The 15,897-nt window shown below is 38.1% G+C and overlaps 1 protein-coding gene and 1 long non-coding RNA gene across 4 annotated transcripts in view; one reads left to right on the top strand and one right to left on the bottom strand.

Annotated features, from left to right (window-relative positions):
- The window catches only part of LOC108548520 (casein kinase I), a 25,716-nt gene extending 11,099 nt beyond the window's left edge, over positions 1-14,617 (bottom strand). The window contains 9 exon segments of the mRNA XM_017901510.1: positions 3,507-3,594; positions 9,529-9,567; positions 9,570-9,637; positions 10,047-10,308; positions 10,419-10,621; positions 10,707-10,903; positions 11,813-11,961; positions 13,441-13,551; positions 13,747-14,617. Coding sequence (XP_017756999.1) covers positions 3,507-3,594; positions 9,529-9,567; positions 9,570-9,637; positions 10,047-10,308; positions 10,419-10,621; positions 10,707-10,903; positions 11,813-11,961; positions 13,441-13,551; positions 13,747-13,822 — 1,193 coding nt within the window. The 5' untranslated portion in view covers positions 13,823-14,617.
- On the top strand, positions 3,927-6,049 carry LOC108548522 (uncharacterized). Of its 3 annotated transcripts, XR_001890266.1 has the most exons (5): positions 3,927-4,012; positions 4,092-4,303; positions 4,367-4,751; positions 4,924-5,116; positions 5,370-6,049. It is a non-coding gene; the product is annotated as an uncharacterized LOC108548522 (long non-coding RNA). The 3 variants fall into 3 exon arrangements; XR_001890265.1 differs by having other exon boundaries at positions 4,092-4,751; XR_001890267.1 differs by having other exon boundaries at positions 4,092-4,659.
- Positions 14,618-15,897: the final 1,280 nt, after the last annotated feature.

The following is a 15,897-nucleotide window of genomic DNA, read 5'->3' on the forward strand; positions in this document are numbered from 1 at the left end:
TTTTTATATATATATATATATGTATATATATATAAATGTTTTTAATCCACGATTTCAGTTTTTTCGCCGGTGTCCGCTACCGTGGCACAGGAGATTACTTTCGCCCCCTCTTTGCCTACTTTTGCGATTTAGAATTAGTGTCTTAGCTTTCGGTTACCTGAAAAAAAGTCAACGAAAGAACATAAAGCGGAATTCCAGTGAATCTCGATACCGAATTTCGTATTTTCTTTTTTTTGTCTTTTTTTTTTTAATTTAATTCCTTTTTTTCTACGACGTTAAATATCAGGTATCGTGTACCACTTTCACGCGGCAAAATATTTAGAGAGAGAGAGAGAGGGGAGAGAGAGAAATAGAGAGAGAGAGAGAGAGAGAGAGAGAGAAAGAAAGAGAGAAGGAAAGAGAGAGAGAATAAAAGAAAAGAAAAATAACAAAAACGAACAAAAAAAGGAAAGAAACGTGCATACGTGCATGCACAACCCTCAAATATTCTGATTTAGAGTATCGGTATACCCAATGCGAGGAATTTCATGGGCGTCGAATGCACTTTCAGCTTTCCGCAAATGTTTGCGGCGTTAAAAGTACAGTATATACAAATGTTTACAGGAGAGTCGTAATCTCTATTAACCCTCAATTTTGCCTTGAACTTTGTATACCCACTCTTCCCTGATAAAGTCACTTATAGTGTTGATGAAATATCAATCAGTTTGCACAGCTTGAAAGTTGACAATATTAATTGCAAGTGCCATTAATCTGACGTTGAATTTTTTACAATAATGTTAAACGATGAATAAACAGTGGAGAATGTAGCTGGGACCGTTTAACTAACGGTAAATACCACTTCCGATAAAACAATCACAAGAAACGATTTTTAAATAAACCCGATCAACGAACTTTGTATTTATCATCCTTGGATAGAGTGCATATAACACTGTAACAATACATCAGGGCGATAACACGATTTTTATTTGTACAGCTAACCATTGGTCACTGCGAGGAACATTAACGAAGTTCCGTCGCGTTCATTGGTCGAATTGTTTCAACAGGAACCCCGCCGAGTTTCAAATACCATACCACTGTGCAAGGATAACAATTCCTAATTGAGTCACTATTTTTGTAAGCATCCGTTCAATCTCCATTGTTCGGTACACGCTCTGTTTCTAAGACCATCAGCCACCGGCTTGAAACGAGAAGTAACTTCCGCGTTCCGTTATTATTATTATCGAGATAATATCATCGAATAATTAACCGGCTTATTCCTTTTCCCGTAAGAGATAAAAACAATCGTTCGAAAGTCCCGTTAACATTTACGTTTGACCTACAGCTTGACCAGAACCCCACGACTCTTTGCAAAACCAAATGTCAGTCCAGCCGATTTCACATGCTCCGTTTGCTTTTCTATAAAAATCGAACAAAGTTCACTCGAATATCTATATCTTCTACGACCACCCACCAAGATGGTTCAGGGTTAATAGAGAACGACATACGAAAACCAAAGAATCGATAGCTCTTAACCCACTTCTAACGTATAAAAACGTAATTGTATTTACAATAAATAATCGTCGAGAAGTTACGCGTCGTGCGATAACGTGGGTCGACCAGTTGCCAAGCGCAGTTTCATAACCCTCCAACCAGCGCACCGCTTCCCTCACTTTTCCGTTACGCTCCTATTCGCAACACGTGCCGCTGGATATCTCGAGAGCTGAGCGCAGAAAGTTCTTTCGTAACACGCGACTCGATTCCCCGATCACTTTTCTGATCGACATTGGGCATTCCGATAAACACAAACGATGCACACGATTCGTCAGTCAAGATCGTCCGATACGATATACCAACAAACAGAGAGAGGCAAACAGAGAATCGATTGTTAGTCGATCTTGATCGACAAATTCGATAGTATCGTTCGCAGCGTTCACGCGGCGAATCCAGGACTCGCATTGCTAATACGTGGTGGGGGAAGTGAAGACGAAATTATAGAAGGGATACCGGCCCACGAGCGTGAAGGACAGAAGCCATTAAGTGACTCTGTCGCGCTCGTTCTCGCTTGCTTATTATGCAAAATAATATACAAAGACGTATTTTTGAAATGTGACAAAGGAAAAACCATCCCAGTGCACCCCGATATAGCAGGCAAGTAGATGTCGCATTTGGAAAGAACCTTTTTCTTTTCTCCTTATATTTTATTACTTCTCTATCCTTTTACCGTTCAATCGGAGAAAAATATAGGAAATGGAAGCGTTTTGAATCGAACGGAATGTACGAAATGAATCAACGAATACAACGAAAGAATAGAACAGATTGGAAAAAGAGCCAGGTAATAAAGAAATACAATATTCTTTCCAAATGGCATAAAAAGTGCACTCCCTCTCCTCTCTCAACTTCTCCCCAGATCTCCGTCGATCGAGGAAGAACCATGCCACGGTATCAAGACACCAATCTACCAAAAAAGTGACCTGCCAAATTAGAGCTCAATGCAACTAACACTGACATCCATCGTCGATATCTAGTTCGCAAGCATAAGAATCTTTTTACAGCGAATCACAGTTCGATCAAAAAATTAGTTACGCAACTGTTCTCTGAGTTTATATCGATTACGAAATGTACTCGACGCAATTCGTTCTTTTCTTTTTTTCCGGTCTTTCTCTACAAAATTCTTCCAAGACAAGGAATCGATTTTATCGTGTCTGTATAAACTTCTTGTACTTTAATCACACCCGGGATTCGATGATGCAAAAGCGTAAACGAAAGAAGGAAACGTGACGTATGTGCAAGCTAAATGATACAAAGGGCAGACACGTGGAGACACGCGATGAAAGGTACAGCACTCTACTAGATCGTCGCATTCCGTTCGAACGATTCACGAATGGTGCGAGCACCGTGACGAACCGTGACGTGATAGAAGAAACTTGTAGCTTCGATCAAGAGATCTCGTGAAACTTCACTTGCGATGCGATGTTTGCCCGTACTCTGTGCAACGTTCCATGCAATCTCTAATGGCAGCACCAAGTGTAACAAGCTCGATTAATTTGTACAAGTGTACCGAAACCAAACAACATGAGTACACGTACTGTTTTCGATCTTACGGTGCGATCATTGCGACGAACAGACCCGAACGTTTAATCGTTCACACTCGAATCGACATTTTGGATCACAAGATTACGTTTGTTCCAACGTTAGTTTGCATAAGAACAGCCGAAAATGGCGTGAAGTGAGGGCGCAAACGACCGGTATTAAAAGATTGGAACTGTGAAAGACAACGGATTAAGTGCAAAGGGTTAAACGTTCGCCATAGTACCGAGTCAAGAACCGAATGTTAATCGTATAGAGAAGCTTCGTGGACGAGACACCAGAACATTAAGGTCGTGTTCACACACGATCGGTACAATTACGACAGGACCGGTTACGAGATAGACTACGACAGTTAAAGACCACTCCCTAAATGCTAGCAGAGCGAGTTATACTTAGGTGCTTTATCCGCGGTGACGTTTTGGCGTGATATAGCAACTCACTTGGTCTTCGGTTGCATCTCCCCTGCAGCTGCATCCCTACGGTGCAACCTCATGCTGACCCTTCGTTCCTGGCCACCTGCGCTCGACGCTGAAAGAGACCAGCAAAAAGCAAACAATGCATCAATACCGACATTTTTTCTCTTTCTCGAGTTCTGTGATTTTTGCTTCGCTAACGATAAATGAATAGCGTAAAAAATTCTATTTTTATGTACAATTTAATTATTCTAATTATTTTAATTATCTATATGAGCTTTGCCAAATGGATTAACTCTACTTAAATGAATAATAATTTGGTTTAGTGTAGAAAGTTGGGTATCTATCAAATAATTTGACACTAAAATTTTTGAAGATACAAGAAGTTGAGTTAATCGATTCAGCTCATGGAAGGCTCATATTTGAGGAGTTAGGCAGACTATTATCATTCATGCAGTCCCTGGACATTTGACTCTCCAATATTCTACTCTACCTTCTTCCATTTATATCTTTTCTCAATTTCATTCTCCCTGGTAAGAGTATTAAAATTAAAGTATTAGAAATACTAAAGATAAAGGTTTTCAAGTTCTTAAAAACAATTTTCCATTTTAGGCTCTCAAAATCCACATTATTGGACGACTGGTTCTGGCAATTACAAAAGAAAAATATAACAGGTGGTGGTGGTGAAGATTTGAATCACCTCGACGACTTAATTAGTTAATGGATCCTCGTGGAATGATATTTATGATCATGCAACGTTGTGGAGAGGGAGGAACCAAGAAAATAGAAAGAACACTCGCATTACAAAAGTAAAAGTGTCTTAGGTGACTGTAGCACGCACATTATACCTACCATATGCGAATCTTGCATCACGTACGAGTTTTCAGATGGTATGTCGCTCGTTCGAGAAGCATGACGACCACCCGAATATAGTTCAAGGAATCACCGAGATCTAATCGACCTACCGTGCAATTCCGTGTCGTGTGAACACGGCTAAATATTTATGAACGATTTACCCTATCGCTGCAGGTGACGGAATAAAAAGCACGTGTAAATATATCGCACCGCTTCCTTGAACTCTATCGATCACGTTACCAAGTATCGAACTTGGATTGAAGACGATAATAACGTGTTTCTTTGTTGATTAACTGGCGCAGCTAAGGAAAAATCGATACCCAAGGTATTCAGACGTAATACTGCATAGCCATTGTCGCACTTCTTCGACGAAGCGTAATTACGCGAATAACGGTCATCCTGAGGATCAGAGTTCGCGTAAGAAGTCTTCTCTTTTTCTAAATATTTTCTGCTTTTTTTCCCGTAAAAGCTTTCTTCTATGACTCGACTTTCCTTTCATGACGCGACGAAGAAAGTCACCGAATGACATACTCGACACGACGCGATGGGATTCTGATATATTTCTTTTTTTCCCTCTTTTATCGCGCAGGAGTCGTTAATCGATCGCAAGGAGACGTCGACCAGACGATGAGGGAACGATGCACGGCATTTCACGCTTGGCAGTTGAAATGGAAAAAATTCTAGGTCGACAAAATGTGTACCAATTGGAAAAAGACGAAAAAAAAAAATGCGATGCGTTTTCATGAAGACAGATGATGCGATAGGATCGAAAAAAAAAATAAGTAAATAAAATAAAATAGATATCCGCGATCGTGATCAAGTCGAGGTGACGTTTTTCCATTCAAGCCAAGTGAGAAGAAAATTTTGACGAGGATTATCGACAATGTCGTGTGGTGAAATAAATAAAGAGACCAGTCCTTGAATGGAAAAACATTTATTTGCTACTTTCTCTTCATCATCATCATTATCATTATCATCATCATCATATCATCACCATCGTCACTATCAATTAAAAAATAGAATGATTACAAACAGATGCACAATTGCGAAGGCTACCTGGATGAGAAAGAAATACAGGAGGAGAACAGCTGATAGAGATATAAAGAGAGAAAAGTGAAAGAGAAAAATATACGTAATCGAGGAGAAAATAACGACGATGTTGAGGACCCAGCGTTTAGGAAGAAGTCACCGAACGTCAGAGTTTCAGAGGACCTGTCGAACGAAAGAAGCCCTCGAGACTGCGATTCGCGCGTCTAGAGGAAATAGAAAACTATGTTTTAGCGTCTCTATCTAAGCTTTGGTAACCTTTCTGGGATCTCGAGGGGCTTCCTTTCGTCGGATCGAGATCGGTCACTGCGAACAAGCGAGCAAACGATTCACTGTGAACAGAGGGTATATGAGAGATTTTATTGCGACGACGAATATAACTGTGCTTTTCAAACAAAAAGACAATGCAATGTTGTTGTGCAGGCATCGCGCACAAAGGGGTTACTGCAAAAACCAATGGGGTTATAAATGAGACGGTATGTTAAACGAAATATTGAACAAAATACTGGTAATAAAAAGATTAACATCCTTTTTGCAACAACCCCGTGATAAATGACCGACAGTGAAATTTTGAGAGATCTGTCCATTTCTTGGCGTTTAATCCTCTCATGTGAAACGATTCTTGCTTCTTCCATCGCGCCGGAATCCCAAAAACGACACGTAACACGTCCGCAGCTACGAAAAAATGTTAATTTATATTTTTTTAAATTATATTCGTGATTCGAAAATGATCAACTAACGAGGTCCCTAACGAATCGATGAAAGAATCTTCTTTTTTGGTTTATTGCTTGGGAAACCATCTTCTTTCTCTTTTCCTCTTAAAGAAAGAGCAGCAAATGAACGCGACAAGGACAGAAAGCGCCGTGGACGATTACAATGATTGCCAAGTAACACGGCGAAACAATCGGAAAACTGTCGATATAAACGAACGTGACAATGTCTGATAAAGCTATCCGTTAATTACGATGCAAGTTCGGTGCGAGCAAAATCGTCAGCCTCGCAGTTCGCATTCAATACCTTCATTTTCAATCCGAATGCTTAATTTATATACTTCCCCGTGTGTTATGTCTTTTACGAGATGAAATTTCGAGAACTGATCGCGCTCGTAGCCGAGATGACGATTGAAAATAGCAATTAAAGCGAACTCCGAGGCCGGTCATGATAGTCGGATTCGATGATAAACGACTATTGTGCGTTTCGAGCTTCTCTAACTAGAGATATTTATGCGTGTAATGATTGAAAAAGAAAATACGATGCCTTACAAAACTAACTCTCGACGATATAAAAATTACGTAGAAATTACTTGTCTTACGAAAATTAGATCGAATTTCTTTTCTGGACTAAAGCGTTTCGATACGACACGCGAGTCCCTTTCACTGATCGGACAGCAGCGCCATCTGGCCGCGTTGCGACTCGAAACGCAACACGTTCGATAAGCATACCACTTCGCGTCTCCCGCGATCTCCATATTGAAAGATGATCGTCGTCCTTTGCGTTCCAAATAGAAACGTGCCTCGAAAGCGTGTAAATTCACGAAAACGTGAACCTTTCGCACGATAGAGTAAAACATTACGTATTCAACGCGTAAACGTATCGATAGGGGACGAGATAAATATCGCGTCGTCCAAGTAGACATCGTTTGAACGTTTTAGCCGCAGGTTTGCTCGCTATATAAAGATACATACGCCGCGACACGCGAGTAGTATTTGGTAATATTACGTAACACGATTATATGAAAATATATAGACTTGCTGAATACGTGTCTCGTTAACTAACAGAGTTACCTCCTCTTTACGCGAACTACGATTATACATCGATCGATCATGTATGTATGCGGTACGTTGTTATGCCATTCGATGGATTATTTGTTTTGGCTCTCTGTACATTTGACGAGGGTCGTTCGTCGCTTACGTTTAGTCAGTCGTTAATGTAAAGGCGTTTTATAAAAGGCAGTCAGAATATATAGGACGGGTCCGCGTATTATACTTGCCACATGATACTTCGTGATTTCGAGCGTGAAACTTTTATATCGATCGGAAAGTGATTGAATGGTAACGGTGGGATGTTTCGTGGCCAGCGGACGAAAAAATAGAAGTATCGAAAAATATCGAGCTTTTTTTTAAGGAGATTCGAAAATGGCAGTGATACACGGTAAAAGTATCTTATCTTAAAAATAGTTATAGAGATCGAAAAATTCATCCAGTAGAAAATAACAAATCTAACGAGTATATTTTTTTTGCTTTGCTTAAATGGTAATTCTAATTTATGAAAAATACTTGTAGAATATAGTTGAAAGCTCACGGAGTTTAGAAAAACGAATACTTTGAAACAGATTCTACGACACAACCCGACGAGTATAGGTACATGGATCGCAATGTCGATGTTTTCAGGTCATGGGAAAAGATGGAGTTAATCCTAATTCTAAACAATAGAGGTGGTATTGGTGCAATAGCAGATTCAGTAATATTTGCCCATTGTGATATTTCGTGTCATAATTCTCACCTGTCCCGAGTGATGGAAACATGGGGGATTGAACCTTGTTGGGCCTGACACGGTCACGAAAAGTATAAAAAATTCTTGGCATAACAACATACAAAAAATATCAATATTAATAACAAAGATTACTCGGTGCGTGATGTAAGTGTTTCATAAATATAGACTGCGTATATAACATAAATTTAGATACATACACAGAGGAAAATATCAAAAAGGATACCCTTCAAGATACCAAGGGTACCGTGTAATATACCATAACCCGCAGATTCATTCGAGCGGGTAGCATGACTCAAAGCGTCTAAATTCGCAATCGTGACTACCCAATCCACGATATGCTCTTTCTTTTCAGTCCCAATCACTTCTTGTAATTTTCGAGTAACGTCATTCTCAGTGATCAACGGAGGCTTCTCTACGTTATTGTCTTCAGCTGCCTTATCATTGATATCTTCCACAGGTAATTTATTTTCCTCCTCCATTACGCGAAATGTGCCACCATTTTCTAATAAAACTGTAATCTCTTTTTCGTCTTTCTGTTCGTTCAAAATCAGTTCGCCTTTGTTATTCGTATCATCTGGCTTAGAGAAAAAATCGAGATCAAGCTCAGTGTGCGGACGACTGATCGGCAAGTTTGAGGCACGTTCGGAGCAGTCGTTCTTATGGAGGCGGCGCAAAAAATATTCGCATTTCTCTCGACCGCTCAGTGGCCGTTCGTATTTATTTCTTTGCTTGATTCTGCGCTGCATGAGTAAAAAATGCCAGCTTCTTCGAACACGTTGAAAGAAATTCGGCCGCTTTCGCGCTTTGTTCACGGACGAGTCCATGGACTTTTTTGACTTTTGGGAAGAATCCAGGCTTCTTTGCTTCCCGTGAAAAAATGCTTTCGGTCGTTCCTCGAATAGCAGATCCAAACTCTTCGAGTCCTTTGCCGACAGATCTATACTCCTTTCTAACGACTCCAAGCTTCTGTGTGTTTTCTCTTTGTTACTGAAAGAAAAGTTCCTCTTTTTCTTGGCGGATGCCTCTTGCAACAACTCGCTGCTGCTTATCTTGAAGATCTCGCCCTCCTTTTCGAGGAATTCTACATTTCCAGAGTCACGGCGAGCATCATGGTTTGAAACATGGTGTCGACCAGCGAGCGTAGAACCTTTTTGCTTCTTGTCATCGTGATCAGCGCCGCTTTTATCCTTGTCTAAGCCACCGAAACAGTTCAAGGAGCCTCCAGATGCCGCAACATTGTCTCCGTGGTCAACTTTTTTCTCATCACGCGTAAGACGATCGAACATCATTATCTCAAAATCTATGTCTTTCTCAGCTTTATACGATTGAAAAAAATAACTCTGTTTGTCTGGTTGACGAAACGACGCATTCGGACTACTATCAGGCAATCTGGTCGCAGAATAGTCGCGAGACGTACTATAGTTTAACTCGGCACGGTTCGAGGTTTGTTCGCGGGGTCCTAAATTAAGGCCCGCAATGTCCAGGGATGCTTCCGGTGCTGTTCTAACCGGTGACGATTTAAATGTACTAAACTGACACGGATTCGCGCGTGGCGTTTCGTTGCCACTAAGCTGCGGATGTTCGACTACGACTCGCATATTTTGCTTGGTTATAACCGGCTTAGAACATAATTTTGGGTAGAACTGTTGTTTACCTTGAAGATCGCTCTCCTGATTGTCCTGATCGCGAAGAGCGTAGTTCCACCCACAGTCGGGGCCACCGGTCCCACTGATATGTTTGCTAAACACTGCCGTGCGTAGGGCCTGTAAAGAAAGATACGTTTATAACAGTAAACAATTAACACAGTGTACTAATCGATTACAGAATCATTTGTTTAAGAAATTTGTTATCTTTAATACCTCAAAATTGTTCTACTGGATTCTATAAAACGAAAGAAAGACAGTGGATCAAAACAGAATACAGATATGTCAGAAAAAAGAACTCGGATCTATTTGGTTATTCGTGTTGTTAAACACGACTATTTCCCGAATCATTGACCCACCCGCTAAGAATAGAATGCACCGGGTAATGAAATGACCATGCTATTTATACGCATGGAAAGACGGCATAGTAGAGAGCTGCGATTGCTAGCATTTTCACGTCTAATTTCATATGTAAACGGTTTGCAGTCCGCGAATATACTGCTCCTTCTGTCACGGCCGAAACACCAACCTAGATCGACGTTCCTGATCGTTATTGGTCCCAGAAGGCAGCGCCGCGTTCGTGTGTTGCGACTGTATCGGTGTTTGTTGCGTTGAAGACAATGTTTGTTGCCTCACGTTTCCGAATTTCAGCATATTCCAATCGAAGACATAATCGTATGTGAAGCCCTGTCCATGGAACAGTGTCCGGAAGAGTTGTCGAAGATATGAGTAGTCTGGCCTTTCTTCGAATCGTAGAGATCGACAATACCTTAGGTATGAGGCGAACTCTACTACAATATTAAGATTTGTATTTGAATACAAAGCAGTGACACTAATTTTGTTTTTATCATATTTCTGTAGCGATACGAAAAAATAATAATTCATGGAAAATGAAAATTACCAGGATAACCCTTGCATAATTCTTCGACAGGTGTAGACATTTTCTTTTCGGAAATACGTTCGTACTTTTGTCTTTTAGTCGCCGCTTTCAAACCTTGCCAGGGTAAGCTACCCCTATTGAAGTACATAAGAACATACCCTAAAGACTCAAGGTCATCTCGTCGTGATTGTTCAATTCCCAGATGTGTGTTAATACTTGCATATCTGTTAATGCATAAATAAATGTTTGTTTGTAATTAAGAGAAACTAAAACATTAAAGTGAATAAAGCAATATATCAATAAACAAACCTGGCTGTTCCTGTTAAGTTCTTGTTTTCTCGATACGGTATGTGTTTGTGAGTACGGCCATCGCGGTATTTTTTCGCCAAACCGAAATCTATAATATATACGAGATTTCCCTTCTTTCCCAAGCCCATCAAAAAATTATCTGGTTTGATGTCCCGGTGGATAAAATTGCGGCTATGAGTATAATCCGTTCTACTTATCTATAGAAATCAGAATATAAAAAAATATTTTGTGATTTGGTGAATTATTTTTACATGTTAGATTATATGTAAAAGAAAAAATAAGAAAAAGATAGATAAGAAAAGATAATAACACTAAAAAAAAGATCAATATACAATAAAAAAAAAAAAAAAAGAAGAGAAGGAAGTCATGCTGCATTCAACTGATTTTATTGTTGTCATTTCTGATAATTACTGCACACCAATATAATTACAATTAATACAAAATGAGTAGAAGTGATAAAAACATAAAAATAAATATTTCCAATTAATAAGCACTGAATGTTCAACAGAAAGAGGAAAATTTGTTTAACTGAATTGGTTCTATATTTAGACAGAATCTTAAAAGCATTTTATTTATAGAGAAAACATTATATACTAACTTTTAGTTCCACTTAAAACAATGTTTTTGCTGAGATCAGAAAGCTTTAGCTATCAGCCGACACAATTGTTAGTTGATAAGTATGTAATTTATATTGTAATTTATTTCAGTAACAGAAAACAGAATGACAAATACTTGTCTATAATCACAATGTGAACTTTGAACATTACTAACATATGCCTTGTAATTGCAGTGATATTACAGAAACAGACACAATCAGAGATCTTGTTTGAACAAAGCAAGATAATATTACATGTGTAACTAATGCCATTAAAGCATGAACCAATATCAATGTTTTGAAATAAGAAATGTAACACCATAAAAATAATGGCACAAAACATAACATAACTTTTTATTATGAATATGAAGAAATTATTCGACATCAGGGTTTTATATACACATTCCATTGAAGCAACAGAAAATATCAGAATAACAATAAACAGCGAATACACATGATTTTTATGAAAGAATTGCAGATGTATTGATTTTAACAAAAAGCTATTATTTACCAATTGATCGGCGAGAAGCAAGACTGTTTTCAAAGAAAATCTTCTTGAACAGAAATTAAATAGATCCTCCAGTGATGGACCAAGTAGTTCCATTACCATTACATTGTAGTCACCTTCTGAGCCACACCATTTTACAGTTGGTATACCAACTGAAATGTTACAACAAATATCTTTTGACAATGATGTAGGTTAAGCTTAAATTATATTAAAGTTTACAAAATGGAACATTAATTTGTCAATACAAATTTTATTATTCCACCAAAAATTGTAAAAATAAGGCTGCACATTAACATTTAAGAAGATATATTAGCAAATGTTAGATAAATTAACAAAATCAGGATTAACTTGTAAAATAATGTGTATATTTATAATTGAATCATTGATTACTATCAAATTGTTGGAAAAACAAACAAAAGCAATGTATATAATTTAACCCTTTGCGAATGGAACCGTCTATAACGTGGGAGAATCAGCTTGGACAAAAGGTTCTGGAACGTGCGATGAGGAAATAATATATACTTAGCATACATTAGAATAATTATGAATTCTATTTTACGTCAACGAACTTTTATTTAGGCAGAAAAAATATCTTTTTTTATCAAGTTAACATGAATTTATTGATTTATTCGTTGTATAGCGCATTATTTTTCTTCAAAACAGTCGCCTCTATGCAAATTTCGTTTAGTCGAACTTGCGTCGCAATAATTATAACCTCCATTTTCTTTTCAATATCAAACCATTTTCTATTAAAATTGACATCGTCGCGACGAATTATATATAATAAGTCGTCTAACCTTCTTGACATACCAAAAACTGCTGATCGTTGAATAATATTATACTCGTCAAAGAAACGTCGTGAAAACGTCATGGATATTTCAATTATCTTTCCGTCAATAATTTTATTTAGCCAACTTCCAAAAGAATAATTCTCTTGGTTATCCCTTGAAAATTGAAATTAGACAGAAAAATGGTATACAAGAATAGATATCTAATGTTTATAAGAATTAATACCAACAGTAGATAAGATTTGTGAAACGAAAACATTCGAGCCTCTTCGAACAAAACGTCATATAAACACATAATGATTGTAAACAACGAACGACGCGCTTAATGTGTCTCGAAAATTCAAAATATTCGAACGACACGCGTCAAAACGTTAAAAATTTTCCAAATATTATTCGTCCACATTCGTTCGCAAAGGGTTAATTAATTAATGAAATTAATGAATTTTAGTTATACACATTTCACGACAAGTTTGGAAGACATAAACAACTCGTGTATACAAATATTTTGTATTGGAATCATTTACCTTATCAAGATTAACATAAATATGTAAACGTTGAAACGGTAAAGTTCCTTATTGTCACAAAGAACAGAGGATAAAAGAGAGGAAGAACGGAGAACTAAGGAAAGGGGAGGGGGAGAGGAAGGAGAGAGAGAGAGAGAGAGAGAGAGAGAGAGAGAGAGAGAGAGAGAGAGAGAGAGAGAGAAGGTTCAGTGGCCAGACCAACCAGCTGTCTAACAAACACAAAATTCTGACAGTTCTCGGCTGACGCAGTAAGTTTCAAAATGTTCGATAGTACACAAAATCAACTCAAAAAGTAAATAATGAACGAAAATTTACTTACCACCACCTTGCATCAACTTGTAGAACTTTGATTCTAGGTATAACTGCGGATGCCGCGTTTTTATACATTCTAGCTTGATGGCGACTTCTTCGCCGGTGGAGATATTGGTACCTAAGAACGACAAAAAAGCCAGAGGCCCGGTCACGCAGTTATAAAAGAAAAAAAAAATGTGTATGTGCACGGGGGAGTTGGCGCGTTCATGCGTGTCGTAGGGCAAATATGTAACTGTCGTGTGAGTAGACGGGTGGATAGTAAAGAGGTGGGGGAGATCTAAGTAAAAGGTAAATGTCGAAAGTAAAGAGTTACCTAGATAAATGTCGCCGAAGGAGCCGCTCCCGATTTTCCGTCCGAGCCGGTACTTATTTCCAACACGTAGCTCCATCCTCTAGCCTCACAGGGCTCACGAAGAAAAGTAGCACGGGGCAAAAGCGACTTTAAGCAGCCGACTCAAGGAGCGCTCGTGGCTCCGTTGGTGCGCTTTAAACGAGACCTGGCTGCCGTGTTACAAACTGAACAGGGCCTCCATCTTTGGTCGCGTCACCGATCGCGAACCTACAGGCATTTCTTCTTTCTCTCCTCAAAGGAATACTGTTTCTTCTCGCTACGATGGCGGTCGCGCTGATGGCGCTACTGTCGTCGTTGTCGTTGACGTTGTGTTGTTGACGGCGCTGCGATTGCTACTGTTGCTGCTAGACAGAGATCACACGGACTACCGAGTTGACTGCTAAAAGACTTGTCTCCCACAAGAGATGGTTGATCGCTCGTTCTTATATTTTGTAAATTTAGTGAGCTTGAAAATGCGCTACGAAAAACACTACCGGATCTTGTCAAGTATGTCGATCCGGGTAGATCAGCGCGTATCCACCAATGGGAGCACGAACCGCGTAAGGGCATCTGCCCTTTCGCTGCGCGGATCCGCACCAGAAACCGAATGGCGCACAATTATGGCCGTCTAAGATTCACCAATCACGATCCACTTCTTCAACACTTTATCGCGAACAAACCTTTTTACAAACTTTTAATTATGAGATTCAACTGTCCATTCGTACTATTTTATCATAGCACTCTATCACTTTCGCTCACTTTCTATGACGCGTTACTCAATAAGTCCTATTCTACTGTTGCACACTCACTATCTCCCAACCGTGACCACCACAACGAACACGATGAAGACATACGGACGCAAGCGCGAGCGCGTTTCGACACGCCTGAAAAACTTCTGCGTCATCTGGTGAACATTGGTTAAATCATGGTCGATAGTATTTCCGGTTCGCTTGCGATTAATCGATATTTCTTTAGTTTTAATTCCATTATAAAAAAAATCATAATAAATAAATTATCTACGTATATATATCTAACTATAACTAAAAATTTTAATTTTCTAAGAAACGTAATTTCTCAAAAATAATTTTATATTTTTTGTGCTTAAAGTATCTTAGGCATACGAAATTAAAATATATGATAACGAATTTATGAAAAATTACCCGTTTCTATACATATTTTAAAAATAGACACCATATATAAGTTTCACTATTTATATTTTATAAAGGAACAAACAGGAAATGTTTAGGAGTAGTTTTAACAATTCATTGTGTACAATGTGTAATATTTTATCAAGGTAAAAAACAAATAATTTTACAGTAGCAGAAGCACGTTTGTTTTCATACATTTTGTATCTTAATTAGCGCATTGACTTCACCTTGTTAATGTAGTTTACAACTGTAATAAACTTAATGATACAGGGTGCTCCAATTGCACAGTATATTATATGAGACTTTGAACAATTAAATCTAAGCGAATTTGATAAAAAGTAAATTTATCAAATTATTGTCCTACGGAAATATCAAGATATATGATTGGGATTTTTTTTCAATGGAAACTGTGCATAGTCGACTTTTGGAACACCTTATATAACATTTATTTTGTAATAACCGCGTACAAGTAACGTATTTCGCGAAGCGGTTGATTGAAAGAAATAAAAAGTCATAAGGAATTATGTAATTAGAGGAAGATTAAAATCTATCTACAAAGGCCTCACATTAATTGCATCAACGAACAGTAAATTGACACATTTTTTTAATACATGTATAGTCTTAATAGACAGACGATAAAAGATGAATAATTTCATTCGGATTAACATGAATTAATTAAATGGTTAATGATCAATCAAATAAATGCAAAAGAATATGCATCTTTCATGCATCAGTCTGTCGTTTTCGGTAAAAATATTTTATATTTTTAGTCGTTTTCATTTTTGTAAAAAATCGTTAATTACAGTATTATAAAAGATAAATCTAAATATGAAATTACCCCATGAAACGGAGTTGTGTTTGTTTTTAATATTTTATTGAGATCCAAAATCGTGGTATCTTAAATACGATCCGTACTGTCGCAAACACAAACCAAGCTACGTAGTACATCACTACATACTGATAATAATAGTACATTTGTGGAATT

The sequence above is a fragment of the Eufriesea mexicana genome, unplaced genomic scaffold, assembly GCF_001483705.2.
Source record: "Eufriesea mexicana isolate 0111107269 unplaced genomic scaffold, ASM148370v2 scaffold1623, whole genome shotgun sequence".
In the NCBI taxonomy this organism is placed as follows: Eukaryota; Metazoa; Arthropoda; class Insecta; order Hymenoptera; family Apidae; genus Eufriesea; species Eufriesea mexicana.